Here is an 18,527-nt window from a genome sequence, read left to right on the forward strand (position 1 = left end):
GCCTGCAAATGTAGTCTCAAAAATGAAAGAACGTATTAAATAGGGGAACAATAACATGCCCAATCAAAGATAGCGTACAGAAATATCACAAGAAGGGACGTGCTGGAGATATGTTTACCTCTAATGGATGATAATCATATTTCTTTGTGTGTATTATCGGACTCTAGTCATAATAGAGAACACCCAAGTCCTCAACAAGACATTGAATCACTCGGGTAATCAATTTTGACCAGCTGGATTTATTTTTAAAGTGGTCGCACGTGAAAAGACTTCCCAATTCCAAGCTGTGAATATTCACCTTGTTTCATCTCCTGAAATTTCGAGGGAGGTTTGTTCTTCATCAGAGCCGGCGCGATGATATGATAATAAATAATGATCGACCTCTTCCACATGGTCGGGAGCCTCCCAGGTCGCAAGAAGTGAATGCGGCGATGGCTGAAATGGAAATTATATTAACGCACACACTCTTTGCTACTGGAGAGACCCGACCCAGGCACGGAGTGAAAAGAAAATCCAATCTCCCGACATTGTCATAATCTACAGTGGGATTTAGAATTGGTAAGTTATAGGAGAACTGTTTGTTTGTTGTATAGGTTCTCTTATTTCAAGCAGACTTGTGCAAAAACTAATGGATTCTCGAAAACCGCAACCACAGCTACAACTGGAACTACTCAATTTTCAAAACTCGCAACTAGAACTAGAACTAACGACATTTAGAAATCCACAACATACAAAATAAAACACAACTCACTAAAAACCGATGATACGAGTTGGAAACGAATATGGACTCGGCATTTCAAAAAGACAGGGACCAAAAAATTCAACCCCTGGCTACGTCACTGCTAGTAGTGATAACGCTGAGCTAGCAATGGCTGCCAGAACATCAACAGCAGAACGCCAGTATCACGATTCATGCCAAATGACGACACATGTTTTCTAGTTCCTCAAGAAGTAATTTTTTTACTAATGCACAAATAGAACTAAAACTAGAACAAATCACTTTTCAAAAACCTCACCTAGAACTAGCACTACTCAAAAACCAATAGTTGACAATCAACCAACTAGTTTGGCAGTCTGTTCAAGTCTGCGGCTAACAACATTGAGCTAATATACGCGAAATGCGAGCTGCAATAATTTCACATGCATGGTTCGCGGTGATGTATATTAAAAGATCTAAAGGTTTATTCAAAATGCTAAGAGTTCTATGTCCCATACCTCTACCAGTGAGAAATGTCTGACCGGTCCAACATCGAGAGTCACGTTGACTTTGACGTATCCACTGTAGTATGGTCCAAATGGCTGCTTGTTCATGTTGTAACTTCTAAAAATAGAAGGACGACATATGGCAAAATATTTCAGTCAAATCACATGTGCTGTTCGTTAAATTGAAACTATTCTACCGAAAACATCTGTCTATTACGTACTCTTCATGGTAGTGAGCCCTTTTTATGGTCGAGAAGTGTTGATAGTCAAATTTGTGGTAACTATTTTGGATTGGATGCTTACTAGAATTGTTGCTTCCAACTTCTTTGCCATTCATTTTTCCCTGTATAGGTTGGCGTTGATAAAATTGAATGGTATATTCATATTGAAATCAACCCGAATATTTTCTGCTGACACTCGTCTGGGGTAGTCGTCAGAAGCTAGTAGAGAATTGGAAGGCACACTGTCGTGTCTATCAACAATCGTATCACAAAATATGACGTCACCAGTACTAGGTTGATAAAAGCAGATCAGCAATCCACATTATAATTTGACTGAATTCTTACGCCTCTTCTGACGCAGAGAGCTGGTTTTCGGTTTGTATTTTTGCGTGATCTCATTCCAGAGCGGTGGTTCCTAACCGGTGTTCCGCGGAACACTGGAGGTTGCGGGAGCCAATCACTGGCGTTCCGTACAGGTCAAGTCACATTCATACATTATAATGTTGTAATTTTGCATGAAAATTATATTGTATTGTTTTTTTCTTTTAACACTCAGTTGGTACGCTGTTCATTCTGTGCACTAGTAACCTACAGTAACGTATTAGATGCGGTCTGTGTTAAATTTTTGTTTTCATGAATCACCTGAAATTTGGGGTTCCGCAAAGGCTTGCAGATTAGTTAAGTGTTCCACATATTAGTAAAAGTTTAAAACGACTGTTCCAGAAGTTGCAGATCAGGTTTCAAGTATGTCAACGGACTGGTTAGTTCGGCTGACCACAACATCATGTCTCCACACTGGTACCAACACCACATCCAATTACATTGTTTATCATCTACATTTTACTATGGTAAATTCGAATCTAGGAATCATATTTTAGAACAACGCATATATATATTTACATGTATATGAGACATAACGAAAGTCTCGTCAGGTGTTCACTTATCAGGGGCTGATTACATTTAGAGATCAAGTTGCAGAATCCGTATATGGGTACAATACATTCACCTAAACACAGTGTTACTGAGTACCCTAAATGGCGTCATCAGGGTATATTATACTATAACGGTTGCACTGCCTGCCGCAACCTTACTCCTGGCACCGGAATTGGTAAGTACCAAAGTGGTATGTTTTCTGCTCATCCATGGCTGTATTTTATCGTGACAGCTGCTCATGCCATTCGAACTAAGGCCTGCAGATTCTGAAACCAGGGCTCTAGCTACAGTGGCTGCCTTGGTCTTGCTTATTAACATGTTGGAAAATTTTTCTTCAGTAACTTCTAATAAGAACTTAACATTATATATTTGAGTCATATCATTATATAGTTGTGTAGGTGTTCAAATGAAAAACTGAAAATCTAGAGAACACAGTGAAACCTTGAAGCTCATACGTCAGTCACGAATGCAGAAATGAACCAAGAAAACTTGTGTAAGAACCCCAAACTTACTCTGGATCCAAAACAGAAGGCACTTCTTCGGGAGACTGTAGAACCGTACGTACTAAAACCTGGTATGTGAATCCCGGAGAAACATCACAAGTAGTCGACTTGCTTGATTCTGGGTCCTCATTGTCAACCTGGAGATAATTATCATAGAACAGCTTTAGATTGCAAAAAGACTTTCCATTGGTTTACTCAAAAGAGTAGTTGGTTGTACTGTTGGAGTTTTCAGACACTACTAAATCAACCTGGCCTACTTTCCTACCCAATTCAAGAAAAATCAGACAATAGGCCAACATAGTTGTTTTCTGATGTTTTAAAAGACTTTTTTTTCTACTTCAGTTAAAGTTTGCAAATATTACAGCGTTCACAGCTCGGAAAGCATGTAAAAAGGAAGATTGAGTTGAACTTATATGTAGGTATTTTGGAGAACTACTAGCATAAGAAAACAAAATAATTATATCCTAACTGAATAGCATATTCATATTGATATAAGCCCATATATTTTCATATGTCAGGGCTAATCGTCAGCAACTAATAGAGAATTGGATCGAACATTGTATACCAACAATCGTATCACAGAATATGACGTCCCCGGCATGAAATTTCGAATAATCAGGACGAAGAGATTGCAGAAGCTCGATGTACTACTTTTAGATGGTACACATACTCCCATCTGTTGGAACAAACTCCCTTTGAAGAAATTTAGGTATTTCTATACACTTTTGTTTGCTACTCTTCCTTTTACTCCTGGTGAAACTTTCCTCAGGTCGCAATATTAGAGTTGGAAGAAAGTGAAGAGACCCATGTAGGTACTTAGGCTACCTTCAATATACGAGTGACTGATATATTACTATTGAAATAAGCCTAGACATTTTTGGCTGACACTCGTCAGAGATAACGGTCAGCAACTAACAGAGAGGAAGTCGTGTACGATCTCAATATAATACATGGAGCTTAAGCGCTGCCTTAGCCTCGATCGTTCAAAATTTGATGCAGGAGACGTCATATTTTGTGATACGATTGTTGATATACAATGTTCGTTCCAATTATCTACTAGTTGCTGAGGATTACCCCTGACGAGTGTCAGCCGAAAATATTTTTTACTTCAATATGAATATAGTATTTAATTGTATGTTGAAGTTCTGTACCTCCAAGAAGCTCTTTAGCAGAGATTTCAGAAGAACTATGTATATCAACAGGCCTATCACCAAATACGACATCACTGGCATAAAAAATTGGAAAAAGCAAGACGAAGAGATGATTTAGGTTTACTGTGCTATTTTTTAGATTATACACAAACTACTTCTGTACACAATTACCAAGAGCGGATTAATCCATTGTAAAAAAGAGCCAGCAATTGGAGTGAAAAGCGGGAATTAATAGCTACGATACAATCGGCTACAAAATCATTAGTTAAAGCCATACCACTGATGGTTCAACTGTATCTGGATCGGTGCCTTCCTGGACGCATTTCACCTCAAATGCGGACGCTTCTCCTAGAGACGGTGGGTCAAAAGAGATGGACAGCAGATTCGGCGAAGTCTGGCCATAGGCAAGATTTTCAGGTTGATTCGGCTCTGTAACAATTTCGTAGTCTTTTAGATGGTACAACTACGGAATATTTATGAACTTCGACATAACTGAGAATACGTATTACAGCCTAAACAAAAATGGCCCATGATAGAAAACTAGAAATTGAACTCCAATATGAAATAACATTGTGAAATTTTCCCATAATTTCTGAGAAATTTTGGTTAAAATAATACAATTGATGGAAACTATCAACAAAAGATACTTTGAAATTGTAGGAGAATGAGGAAAGCCTTATAAAGAGAGGATAAATAATAGCCAATAGGCTTATATTTCAATAAATAACATCGGCCAGTTGACTTACAGTGAATTCACCAACAGAACATTGTGATTTTATGGTATCAGCCGAGGTTTAAGTCTCTGACTGCTCATGATATTAAAATTTCCTTTATCTATGAGAAATTTTCCCATTCTTTCATAAATATTTCGGGTAAAAACAATATAAACAATGCAAACTGTCAACAATAAACACCTCAAAATTGTAAGGCAAGTGGGGGAAAACTCCTAAAAAGAGATAAAAACTATAGCAAATCGGTTTATATTGCAACTGTTGACTGGTACAGTAGTGAGTTCAGCAGCAGAACATCTACAATTATTGATATCACCTGGTATTTAAATCTCTGAATGCTCCTGTTACGTTTTACAACCTCGTGAATATCAGATGATCAATAATAGAAATAAAAGTTGTACTATGTTGAATATCCTTCCATAGTCCAAAGTAAATATCAATCAATCCGCGTACTATAGTTTCACCAGCTCAAGACACACAATGTACAATGCAGAATAGAAGACATGTGATATAATTACCAGATAGGAGGATGTCGAAAGGACCAAGAAAGATCTCTCAATCTGACTTCCACACCAGCCTAATTCCCAATGTAATTGTGTTCGATATTTATGTGTCTTTTCATGGGGTTTCTGGCTGATTTCCACCTCTTCCTTGAATTATGGTCATTTTTGTACAAACACCTTGACTACAGCTAGGTAGCAGAGGAATAGCCAAGAAAACCTCATATGTTAAAATGCAGAGAATCGAACCAGCGCCTCCAGTATCGATGGCGATGGATTCATCACTACGTCAACTCCCCAGCCCCTATGCCAACAACCACAAGAATAGCGTCCTACTTGTAGCTCCATTAGCGAGTCCCGCCAGACTTAAAGTTTCATCGTCGCCTTCCATGACTTTGGCCCAAACCGAGACCACATACTCTGTACCTGGCGTCAGGTTTTCAAATTGGTCGGAAAGCACGTCGCCGTTGAGTGTCTTTGCCTGAAAATGGTCACCGATATTTCAGACAAAACAAATGAAATATTTAAAGGTAATTCAAATACGAACATCCGAATATTGGCCAGGACTGTACTAAACATCCATTGTAATAAATTGATTACCTCAAAGATTTATTGCTATATTACTACTATGTCTACTTTATTATACTATATATCATACTGTTTCACTATATACTATGGGTGGGCAATTATTTTCCCATTGGGCCAAATGAAAAGCAGAAAATACGTTGGAAGGCTGAGGTAAAAATTTGAACTGTATTCTACGGCGTATTAATTATATTTTAAAATTGTAAGCACTAAGCCAGGGCTGGCCAACCTTTTTAGCCAAAGAGCCACATTCGATTGACAAAGTTTTGCGCGGGTTACTATCTGCGCGAAGCGCGAAAATTTTCTGAAGTTCATAGGTCAAGAATATTGTCACTTGACTATGTTGCGGGCCTGCTGTATATCGCTGGGCTAAGTTTGCGAGGACTGTACTATTCGGCGCATGGACATATCGATATCGAAAGCTGCGACCAATATGCGTCAATCATATCGTGCCTAGGTTTCATGGTCGACAGTCTTACTGCGAGCGCAAACGCAAGGTCGCATATGTTGACCGACACTTTGTCTCGTAATTGCGAATATAGTTAGACTCAATCTGATACATTAGGTGTTCTTCCATTTTGGCAAAAGGGCAACAATATTAAAAACAAGAAATCGAGTGACAACATATTGCGCTAAGCTTGTAGAAAATTTTTAACTTTAATAAATTTATTGCAACTTATTCTGCTTTATTGTAGTGTACAAATATCTACCAATATGTGAATGGCTGATGGATCTGTCATTGCGTCAGAACTGATATTTCAGTCATCAAATCTCAAGTATTGCGGCCAGACTAATCAAATTTTTGGTTGGCCTTGCAAGTTTACAATCTGTGCAATCCAGTTTTGATGATATTAGAAATTTCGGAAATTACCTCGCGGGCCACGGGTTGGTCGGTCCTGCACTAAGCAGTTAATTACATTGTTGATACATGGTGATCAGTGGATGTATTGATATTAGGCAATGAAAAAGTGATTGGGCTACATACCGAAACAATAAGATTTATTCGCCGTCACAATACAAAACAATGGTAAACATGATGCAATTTAAACTCTTTTTAACACACAGACACGTTTTCTTATCAAGACATTAAAACATATTCAGGATACTATACAAAGTCTTGGTCGCTGACTCCTGAGCAGTGTGCAGCTGGCGACATAGCCTTGTCATTGATGGAAACTAGCTAGCAGTGCATTCAAAATTCGCATGAAAAATGGGTCATGCCGCAATTATTACATAAAAACTCAAATAACTTAGCTTCTACGAGATTGAAATTGAGTTAAATTTGTTTTGCATAATTGTTGTAGACAACTTTACGGGGTTGAGGTAAAATTGGAAAGGAAAATTTTCCAACTCCTGTTGATGTAGTTGTGAGAATTGAGTCAAATTTGGTGTGCAGTGTTTTTTTTTAGGCAACCTAACAAATCAATCATTGAATCTTTGCAATCCGGTAAAAAATTATTTTGAACAACGCTAACGTGATGGAAGATGCTAAACAATAAAATCATTGTGAACTTGTTGCTTATATCTATGAGAGATATTGTCATAGTATGTTGATAGGGGTCTTCAACTTCAAAAATAACTTTTTTTCTCAAATTGTTCCGGCTACTCGATAAAATTGTAAGGTTACTTAATTAACGGCTGTACACCAAATTTGGTTCAATTCCAACCAGTAGCCGCATTCCTACAGGAGAAGAAAGTTTTTTATTTATTATATAAAAATAAATAAAAATAATTGAAAATTTCTGTTCGCCCCATAAAGTTGTTATGTTGTCTATAGAAATGATGCTCACCCAATTTGGCTAAATTTGAACCAGTGGGAGACGGAGTTATTGTAGTCGAAACATTTAGAAATTAATAAGATAGTAACCTGGCCACCGTACATACTATTTTATTCAAACCTAAATTTTTCAAGTGCAATAACTCCGCCTCCACTGGTTGAAATTGAACCAAATTGGGTGAGCATCGTTGCTACGGAGAATTTTGAAATTTCTTTCATTGATTTTCAAATAATTAATAAAATACTTTATTCTCTTGTAGCAATGCGGCTATGGGTTGGAATTGAATCACATTTGGTGTGCAGCATTTAATTAGGTAACCGAACAATTTTATCAAGTACTTAGCTAGTACAATTTGAGGAAAAAAGTGATTTTTGAACACCCGTAATGTTGAGTTAACAAGGCCGTTCACATACACGGAACCAAATCAATTGAAGAGTATTCAGCAGAATATACAAGCAACATTATACGCATCACTATCCAACAATCCACTGGGAAATGAAATCTACTAACATCGTCACCAGGCATATATTCCAAGTACTTCTCCAAATCGTCTTTGAAAGGCAGCTCCTCCGAGATTCGGATGACAAACTTGTCAGGCACGATGTCGTTTACCCAGGAAGCATCCAAAGTCGTGTTGGTCGAATCTGTGACATTGACACGAGGCACTGGTACTGGATCTGAAAAGAAATTAACGTCGCGTTGGATGAATTAACAATTAGATTTCAGAAATTAGCTCATAGCGATTGAGCGATGGGAAATTGATGAACCAAAATAATCATTATTTGAGTTTGCAGAATAGGTAGTGGGTTGGGATGGGCACAATGATTTGAGTATTAGAATCCAAATAAAGCAGTGGTTCTCAACCTTTTTTGTCTTTGCGGACCCCGGCGCCCCCACCTCAAGTTGTAGTTCAAATTCAGCTCAATTATGGTACAGCCGTCATCTCTCTTGTGCCAATATTAACTGTAGGGTTGTGATTAAAAGCAATGAAATGACTTTTCTTGAAGATAACATCATCCTATTTATATAGTAATTGGGTAGACGTATATTATTTCAAAGCGAATTTTGTAGCAGCATTTCTTGAAATAAAATTAATACCTGGTAACACTTCCGACAACAGCTTCGGGTATGTTCACAAGTCGCAACATATATGGCACCAAAAACATAACATCCAAACATATAACTTCCAGCCTAGTCATTTCTATCTAGTAGCTCATCTTGAAGCCATTCTAGAATAGCGGTTATGTATATCACAGGAAAAATGGATTTTTGCAAATATATTTTTCAAAAACCCCAACAAAACATCTCTATAAAACTGTATTATGTTTAAGCTATTAGCAATTTGCCAATTAAAATGAGTTTCCATATTTTATCTCAGATGTACATTCTGTTTATGCGGCCTGCAAAGTTTTAGAAATTATGGAGCGAAACTTCCTTGTGGTTTCTCTAATTTAAAAAAAATACAAATTTGGTTCTTGACCATTTTGCAAATTTTAGGTTTCGCGGACCCCCTGAAAATGCTTCACGGGCCCCCCAGTTGAGAACCACTGAAATAGAGTACCAATTGTGATCATTTGCGTCAAATAGTTAGAGATTACTTTTGAGTACTCAAATTACACGCTCCTTTCGCCTAACAGTTATATTATCAACAAGAATCATAGTTTTGATGCTCTTTTCCACATGTGGAATCCTTGAAACCTCAACTAGTGGCGTCACAGCCTCAAAAACAGATAGCACAAAGTTACACACTAGGGCTGTTAAAAAATAACTCTTCAAATTTTACTGGCTATTTGATAAAATTGATAGGTTACCTTAAAATAAACGCAGCACACCAATTTTGGCTCAATTCAAATGGGGTTGACAGTAAAATTTGAAATAATTTGCAATATTATATTCAAACTAGAACTACGGTGCGTTCACTTCCACCAGTTGAAATCGAGCCAAATTTGGCGTGCAGCGTTTCTAGGCAACCTAACAATATAATCAGTGGATTCCAGAAAAAGTTATTTTTGAACAACGCTAGTGTATAGATCCAGCCTTTTGAGTATATTTTATGTCTGATGGGTGTAAAGCTTTTGAAATATATGAAGTTTTGGAAATGGGCATACACGACAAGATACCTATTTAATATCGGCTAAATATATCAGGGTACCAGTGAAGTTGGGTTACCGGTACAATATTTTAAGATCCACAAAAGACACAGTAGAAAACGGGGATTTGGAAATTTTCTCAAGTAATAGTATTGGGTTGGGTTGGCTGAGAAAAAGGGCATTTTGAGACTCGACTCCGAAATCCCCGTTTCTTCGTATATCGATGAGAGGAGCAGAAAAATAAGCTCATTATTCAGAACTCTCGGGCGTATTTTTCGTTAATTTTTTAGCCAACCCAGCGGTTCAGTACGTCAGAGTTCAATTTTTGCAAGTATTTAAACACTTTTACAAGAAAAAGAGGACGGATTCCGAAAAAAAACAGAACATTTGGGCGTCCTCCGAGGATCCTTTTGATTCTTGGAAAAAGAGGACAAATCCTCTTGAAAGAGGGCATATGGTAACCCTAGATGAAGTTGATAGTTATCAGTTTTATCGGCATCAGCTCTAAAGTATGTGCACTTGAGCATTCTTCAATCATAAACCGCAAAATATCGATATCAACCTGTTCAGACCGAGCAAATCATTCACACAGTATCCAGGTACGTACCAATCTCGATGATAGCAGAGCCCAACGGACTCTCAAATTCCTTCCCATCTTCAACCACAATGCCGACTATTTCCGCATCATTCAAAGGACCCAAATTTTCCAAATCAGCGATCTGTTCACCGGGTGGCTGGACCTTCTCCTGATGATTATAAGTGAAAAAGATAATGTGCCTTAAGATAATGTGCTCGCTAATCTTACAGTTTACAGTCAAGAACAGAGGTGGGCAAGCTATGATCCATGACACGAACATGATAGTTATCACTGCTCGATACAGGAAATCGCACGGAGCGCGGGAATATTTTCAGGGATTTGTTATATCTATGTTTGTTCATAAAAGTTCGTCCAGTTGTTATAAAATGCGCTTTGCAAGCTTTTGGCGGAATATGAATCTCTGCTGGCTTGACTCACGGTTTCACAATGGTGTCCATAGGTGCACGTCTCATAAATTTCAACCACAGGCCATGGTTGAGCATATGAAGCAAGCAATCCCATATGCTCGATTGTTGGTGCCATTAGGCACTACATCGAAGATGCTCAGTAGGAGCGGAGTTATTGGAGTTTTTCGTTGATAATCATTTCGTTGATTATCCACCGATCAAGGATAATCCGAGAATTATTAATGAAAACTCCAGTAACTCCGCTTCTATTAGTTGGCATTGAGTCAAATTTGTTTTGCATCGTCTCTGAAGACAGCTCAACAATTTCATGGGGTTGACAGAAAAATTGGAAAATTTCATTTTTCAATTTTCCTATTTGAATTAAAAATCTTAATTGGATCTGCGGAGCCCTATACTTGTTAGAATTGAACCAAATTTGGTGTGCAGCGTTTTTAGGGTAACCTGACAATTTAATCACTGAATGGCTGGAATCAAGAAAAAAAGTTATTTTTGAACAGCCCTAATGCTCAGTAACTGGGACCATAAAGCTCAACGTTACCTGGATACAATGCAAATTAGATATCTCATTCCAAATATTTGTATTCAATTCATAAAATTATAGGTTTGGGAAGCACTATCTTAGAAAGTCGCAAAAAAAATGACTTTATTCTGATCGCTGTGGGATTTTAGATTGGCAAGTACAACAAGCTTATTGTATTCATTTTATGTTAGGTAGATTCGTCATCAATATTTGCAGTAAGGGAGAACTCATTCATAACTTCAGTCACAACTCATTCACAATGACTTTTTCAATTATTTCAGTTTCAATATCAGAGGTAGCACAATATTTGAGTACTCTGAAAGAATAGAAGTGCTATGTTACTGACCCCCGTCAATATAGTTACCGAAATAGAAACAGTGTAAACCAAGTCAGGAGCACGCTATTTTCCAATTACAAAAGTTTCATGGAATAAATGCCACAATCATCAAGCAAGCTTCATCCTTACGTTTTCTGTCAAATCTCCGGGTCCATGTCCGCGCAACGTTTTCGCCCTGACCACCCAATGATGGACTGGCATACCGACCCCGGTCCACTTCACTTTACCGGTGGTGAAAGTCGTGTCCAAGACCTCAACGTTTGGAGCAATAAGACTTTCTGTATGATGAGAGTGCATGTGGTTATTTTCAAAAGTTTCACATGCCACAAAGTAATCATTGCAACTAGATCAGGTCAGTAATTATTCTGTACATCATTTCCGGATGTTGTCAGTGTCGAAGTACCTCTACTTTTCAGAGTCCTCAATAAAATTTTGCCTACTTTCGCTACTGACTCAAGTGTTTGTTTTGGATTACTATATTCTAATTGAAATGAACCCGAATATTTTCGGCTGACAATCGTCAGGGGTAATAGTCAGCAACTAGTGAGGAATTAGAAAGAACATTGTATATCAACAATCATATCACAAAATATGAGGTCACAGGCATGAAAATTTTAATAATCGGGGCAAAGGAAGCGCTCAAGCTCAATGTACTATTTTTGAACCGTACACAAACTCTTTCTGTAGGCTCAGACGTTGCTGGTGTATTTTGATAAAAGTGGACACCAAGGTACCCGAATGAAGGCTTCACCCGACGACACGAAATCTGTTGTCCTGATAATTTTTCACTTAAACATGATGATACAGCTAATGTTTGCCAATGGCAGAATTTATGGCCTTTGGCTTTTCTGAATCAAGCTCTAGGAGAGGACAGATTTTGTCGGGAGAAGTCGTTAACACTTTCAAACTTTTCAGTTTTTTTGCTAGCACTGTACAATTGAATAATACGTTCATATTGAAATAAATCTGAATATTTCAGGTGACACTCGTCAGGGGTAATCATCAGTAACTAGTAGATAACTCGAAATTTTGCAAATCAACAATGGTATTGTCTTTTTATCTCTTTGACGAGTGTCAGCCGAAAATATTCGTGTTATATCAATATGAATAATTGAATATATTATGATAGTTAGCATTCTGTTTCAATACTGCTGACGAAATATCCTTAGGGCAGCTGTCATTCATCGTAACGTACTAGTAGTTCCGGTTGTTGTAGCGACGGGAGACTTCACTTTTACTCCGCTGTCGTAATAAACTGCCTTTACTTTGATCGTATATTCAGTCTTTAAAGTCAAATTTCTCAATCGCGCAGACAGGTCATTTGTAGTCAGGGTCTGTGATCAAAAACTATATGTCAGTTTCTCATAAGCATTCGGATAAAAACGGCGTGTGAAACATCCGGCCCGCAATGCAGTTCTTAGCAGATTCAAAAATACTTGTATTATCCAGCATATTTCTAATAAATGCTTAGATTTCTAGTAAGAAATACTTCATGGAATTATCCCTCAAGACAGAAAATGCCGAGTATGTTCATTGTTCGTAGGCCACGTTATAACCATCCGACACCCGTTTTGTGGTCTCACTGTAGTTGCTGACATTGACATTTCATTCCGAGAGTTCAGAGTTCAGAGTGTTACGGACAAATGTCCCAAAAACAAGTTATTCACAGAAACGAGAATGTTAATGCGAAACCGTAATAATGAGGATACAAAGGGAAAATAACAGTTACACAGAAGTATAAATCAACTATCTGTGGCCGCACTGCTGTATCACTTCTAACTCAAAAGGTCCCCGGCCTCCAGGAAACCTGAATCGCGATTAAATAATTTATAGGGGTTTTCCAATGGTCAATCACCGTATTTCGTTTGGCAATTCGGTTGTTTGCGAATAAAGATGTTGCTAGAATTAAACCTCTATGGTCCGTAATATAATGTACTATAGCCTTGATTATCAAGTATTCAATGAAAAACAAGTACATGGATTTTGAGGTAACATTTTGGTACGGATCGCGACCGTTCTGAAGGTTTGAATCCGACCCGCGATGAAAGTTGAGTTTGACACCCCTGGGCTAAAATGTCAAAGAGAATATTGAATGACTTGCGCATAAAAATAAGCCTGTTCTGGTGAGTAACTTGACTCCACCGCAAAATTAGCGATATTCAATGATCACAGTCTTTTCGTGCCATAGTTTGATGGAAATGGCAAAATGATGTACCTTAGTATTATTCGGTTTGGCGGTCGGAAAGTATTCAAGCTCGAATTCCTGCGGTGGGTCTCCTGCCACTGTCCACATCGCATCCATTATGGAAAGACCGGAATCAGTTACTTCTATTGTCGGTGTCGGTGGAGTTTCTAGATGTGATGAAGTGACGAGTTGAAATGATCGAGATACAGAAAGTATATCATGAAAAACGAAGAAATGCAAATGGACAAATTGGTTATCACAGGGGCCTGGCGGAATCGAGTGCTTGAGTGATTCGATTTTGATTCGATTGTTAGGCTTAACGTCAATTTGAGTATTCGAGTATTACTCATATGATAATGTGAAAAGTTCAATTATGTTTCTTTTATGCGGCCACGTAAAAATGTAATGTCAGTTCAACATCGCATTAAAGCTGCTATCTTGTCTTTGGTGCCCTTGCCCAGATCGTCACTAAACAACGCCAAGCCCATCCACCCCGCAGACCTCACCTCTAAACATTAATGAATATCAACAAAATTTAACACTGGGTGTTTTTCAACCACAGGGAACGTTTTGACAAGGTCATACCAACCAACAATTTTCCGAAATTCGTTTTTGCGAACCACGCTAAAGTACATCAGTCAAAACTAATGACAGATGTTATACAGGGCAATGTAGTTTTATAGTTGTACATTCAACCTTGGCTTTCATGGACCCCCAGTTAAGAATCCCTGCTATAACAGGAGCTCAGAACTTTTGTAACGAGAAAACTTAGGACCGGTATGTATGCGAGTAAAATATACATTCCAGCGTCCATCATGTTAAACCAAATTTAATCAGCAGTAGGCAGTGATTGAAACATAAGGGTGTATGCCGTAAAATATATACTCCAGAAACTAAAAACTTGACTTGAAAAAGTTCTCATTTTACTTGTTGTTCCATCCGCTGTGCCTTCCGGCGAGGCAAGGTCCATTCCACCATCATCTACAATGCCAATTACTGTCGCCGTGTACGTCTCACCAGGCTTCAAATTCGTAAATAAAACCGAATGAGTGTTGCCATCCGTCTCCATTTCCTGAACATACAAAGAAAATTACAAATATGATGGCCTCGAACAAACTACTAATATATCTAGTTGCCGGTAAACCAACTAGGGGAGAGGAGGTCAATATGAGACATGGAGTGAGGTGAGACTTGGATTTTTTATCATAAAAGAATTTGTTGACCAACAGAATAATTCAACCATGTTCTTTAGTTCTACCATGTGGCTGAAGCAGACAGGTTTGAGGTTGAACATAAATTTGCTGACAATTCTATTTTTATAGTGGGAGTAAGTTATTCTGATTCATGTTTGCAAGGGCATACTGGCCGTAATACTTCATATCATAAAATTACATTAATGATGCCCGTAGATTACAATATTAGCAGGGTATTCATGCACTTACTTTTGAAAAGCCAATGACATTAAAGTTTTTATTGAAAGTTATTTAACAATGGAGGTGTAGGATTAAGGTGAGATAAAAGCTTGTGGGTAAGTTGAGACATAAGACAGAGAGAGAGAGAGAAGGGGGGTATTCGTTTCCGCCTGCACCATCGAGATGCTTTTGACAACGGAGATGCGATACAACTGTAAGGTCACCTAGTCTGCATCCCTGTGTTTTTTTCTCCTCCATGCTATCTGTGGTTGCTGAGCGCCTACCAGGATAGCCGCGGATACCAGTTTTCAAGTCTTTCGTCTGATCCGGCCGGGGATTGAACCCACGACTTACCGATCAAGAAACCGGACGCATCACCATTACACTATCTCGCTCGGTAGAGGATGAATTTTACATTGAATGCCTCAATATGCTTTAAATATAAACTGCGTACAGAAAACATATTACAATAGTTATCCTGGTTGACCCGATGCTACAGACAAGGCTCAGGTCATGATAAGATTGGCAACTCCCATTGTTGCTGGATCCCGTTTACAACTTGCTTTTGATGACATTTAAGGTTACAAATGATGAGTAAATTCGTTCTGATAGTTCATTGTTTCATGTTTAATAAAATTCTTTCATTATGTTACTAACTGGTGCTGTAACAAACCAGAACTGCTGGGGTGTCTCATCTTGGACCCAGCGGGTATCATGTCACCCTCACCATTGTGTAAGTTGAGACGTTTAACCAACAATTTTTGAAGCCTGAGAAATCCGAGACTATGTTATTCAATACAACTCAAAACGTACATTTTAATAGTACAGATCACAGGCTTTCCATCGGTACTAAAATGGATGCTCAGAGAGCAGTATTCTTTGATTGGCATTGAAACATCAAAAAAGTGTCTCATCATTGACTGCTCTCCCCTACTCATTTTCAGTAGTTCTAGTTCTAAATGAATCAAGAAAGCTAGAAATCAAGAATCAGGAGTATGAATCCACAATCAAACCTTTGGATCTTCATTATCAATATTATCTTTGGGAACGAGACTAATCTTAAATTTCTTGGCATCCGCACCAATTCCTGTCCAGTTCACTGTAGCCGTGGTGAAAGTCGTGTCTGGTATGGTCACAATCGGAGCGACAAGAGACACTGAAAATTTTCAAGTTAAGCATCGTATCCAACCCAAGTGTTGCTGTTATTGCCCTCACGAGTGGTTCCTTCTGCGGTACCGACAGGTGAAGATATTTCATCGTCTTCGTCAGCAACGATTCCTTTGACTTCGGCAACGTACAAGGTGTCAGGGTTCAGACCGTAAAATAAGATCTCCCGAGATGATCCGTCTGCGGTAGCGATCTGAGGGATTGGTGAATAAAAATCAGAGAAGATTCCACACATTCGAAGATAGATTGGGGCTATTCGGCATAGATGGTTATTGCCCAGTAACAAAGTACAGCGCTCATCAGATTTAGACAACTAGATAATTCCAGATGTCTAATTAGTAGGGCGATTTTTTCTTACTGGTACATAGAAAACGGAAAATTTTGACCTGAAAAACCAAAATTTTTACATTTTTTAACCTTGAAAAACGTAATTTTGCCCTCATGTACGTAAATTAGGAGTTTCCGCATATAATGTTAGAATTGCATTACTTATCTTCATTTCTTGTCGGAACTGTGTATACTTACGAAGTAGTTTAGCCTGAAAAAAACTTTTTGACACAAAAACTGACAAATTTTTACATGAAAAAAACTTCATGTTAACGAAATCTGAACCAATGAATAATTTCAGTAGTTAGTAGAAATTATTCAGATGTGTTGTAGTCCAACGAAAGATACTTTCCTACATCCTCGGGTAGAAAGTGTCAGTCCTTACTAAGTAGCCTACCTTGCCAAGAACGTTCAACAGCGGTAGTTGTTGGCTGACAACACCACAGTTATACATACACTGCTGGTGACATACTGTGTTGCTTCATTCTGACAATGTTGTCTACATCACAATTTTTCATCATGCGCTTCTTGATATAAGAAGCAGCCCACACATTCTTGCTTCAGTTACGATATTGCGGTTCGTTGAACATAACACTATGTCAACCTATTTGTTTCATTTGACCGTTTACGATTCACAATAAGCAGACAATGGGCCGTCTACAACGGCAGGCCTATAAAGTAAGCTACAAGATGTAAAACGCCAAGTCATGTGACGGCTAATTGCTTAACATTACTATAGCAAATTACCGCTGTAACATATGCTCTGCAGAAATATTTCCCGTTCATTTTCATACCCTGACTGAAACCGAAATATAAGGTGTACTAACCTTCTCTTCACCTCCGTCTACAGGTTTGATAGAAATTTCAAAACGTGCCGGTTCTGCGCCAATTCCGGTCCATTCGACATTTGCCGTCGTGAAAGTAGTTTTGGGAATCGTCACCGTGGGAGCAATTAGAGGTTCTAAATATGAGTAAATTTGGTGTAAAATCATTCTCTTGCCTTCTACTACAACAGGGGTGTCAAACATACGGCCCGCCAGACGATTTCATCCTCCTGCGAAGCCATTCTTGATAGATTGAAAAAATGCCTGTATTATCCAGCACACCTCTAATAATTATTGAGATTTGAGGTAAAAATACATCCATTAAATAAACCCTCAAGACAGCAAATGACAAGTATGTTCCTTCTTCATAGACCTGATTATAACCATCCGACAGCAGTGTTCAAATGCCATATTGTTCATTATCAGGAACAAGTCGCTGACATTGACACCAGGAAGGCCCAAAAGTGCACCCGGAGTTCAGATTTTTATAGAAAAATTGACCAAAATGCAGTTGTTTACAGAAGCAAAAACGCCAATGCAAAACCGTCATATGCAGGTTACATGGGGAATGTAATAGTTACACAAAAATATACTTCAAATATCTGTTGTCGCACTGCGGTATCAGTTCTGACTTCTGACGAAGATTACTGGCCACCTTTTAACCGTTTATCACTGTATTCAACCGGTCAATCAACGTATTTTACCAATTTCATTGTTTGCGAATAAAGATGTTGCTAGAATAAAACCTATGTGATCCGTAATACAATGTAATATACTATTGTATAAATGGCTTTTTGATAAAGTAAACAAGTGAAATACAAGTGCATCGATTTTGAGGCAACATCTTGGAATCATTTGACTGGTCCGGCCCGCGAGCGATTTGAAGGTTTGAATCCGGCCCGCGATGCCATTTGAGTTTTACACCCCTGCACTACAACATCCAAATCATATCTTATTGAAGTGGGCAAGAATTGACACATATAGATATAAAATGGGCCTTGTGATGTCCATTTTATGTTGCCACCACCCACCATACTGTAATACAGTAGTTCTTA

General features: G+C 38.3%; 2 protein-coding genes across 2 annotated transcripts in view; one reads left to right on the forward strand and one right to left on the reverse strand.

Annotated features, from left to right (window-relative positions):
- The window catches only part of LOC145449020 (peptidyl-prolyl cis-trans isomerase FKBP1A-like), a 408,653-nt gene that overhangs the window by 159,411 nt on the left and 230,715 nt on the right, over window positions 1–18,527 (forward strand). The gene's annotated exons all lie outside the window — the stretch shown is intronic.
- The window catches only part of LOC145448995 (fibronectin-like), a 109,744-nt gene that overhangs the window by 15,048 nt on the left and 76,169 nt on the right, over window positions 1–18,527 (reverse strand). Inside the window, exons 29-42 of the mRNA XM_080327452.1 lie at window positions 17,476–17,609; window positions 16,370–16,514; window positions 16,168–16,310; window positions 14,670–14,814; window positions 13,773–13,909; window positions 12,753–12,891; window positions 11,687–11,835; window positions 10,303–10,441; window positions 8,116–8,282; window positions 5,579–5,723; window positions 4,289–4,440; window positions 2,870–2,997; window positions 1,216–1,321; window positions 299–435 (exon numbers count right to left, since the gene is read on the reverse strand). Coding sequence (XP_080183578.1) covers window positions 299–435; window positions 1,216–1,321; window positions 2,870–2,997; window positions 4,289–4,440; window positions 5,579–5,723; window positions 8,116–8,282; window positions 10,303–10,441; window positions 11,687–11,835; window positions 12,753–12,891; window positions 13,773–13,909; window positions 14,670–14,814; window positions 16,168–16,310; window positions 16,370–16,514; window positions 17,476–17,609 — 1,966 coding nt within the window. The remainder of the gene's footprint in view (window positions 1–298; window positions 436–1,215; window positions 1,322–2,869; window positions 2,998–4,288; window positions 4,441–5,578; window positions 5,724–8,115; window positions 8,283–10,302; window positions 10,442–11,686; window positions 11,836–12,752; window positions 12,892–13,772; window positions 13,910–14,669; window positions 14,815–16,167; window positions 16,311–16,369; window positions 16,515–17,475; window positions 17,610–18,527) is intronic.

The sequence above is a fragment of the Botryllus schlosseri genome, chromosome 10, assembly GCF_051294905.1.
Source record: "Botryllus schlosseri isolate E-star chromosome 10, Bs_hap1, whole genome shotgun sequence".
NCBI lineage: Eukaryota > Metazoa > Chordata > Ascidiacea > Stolidobranchia > Styelidae > Botryllus > Botryllus schlosseri.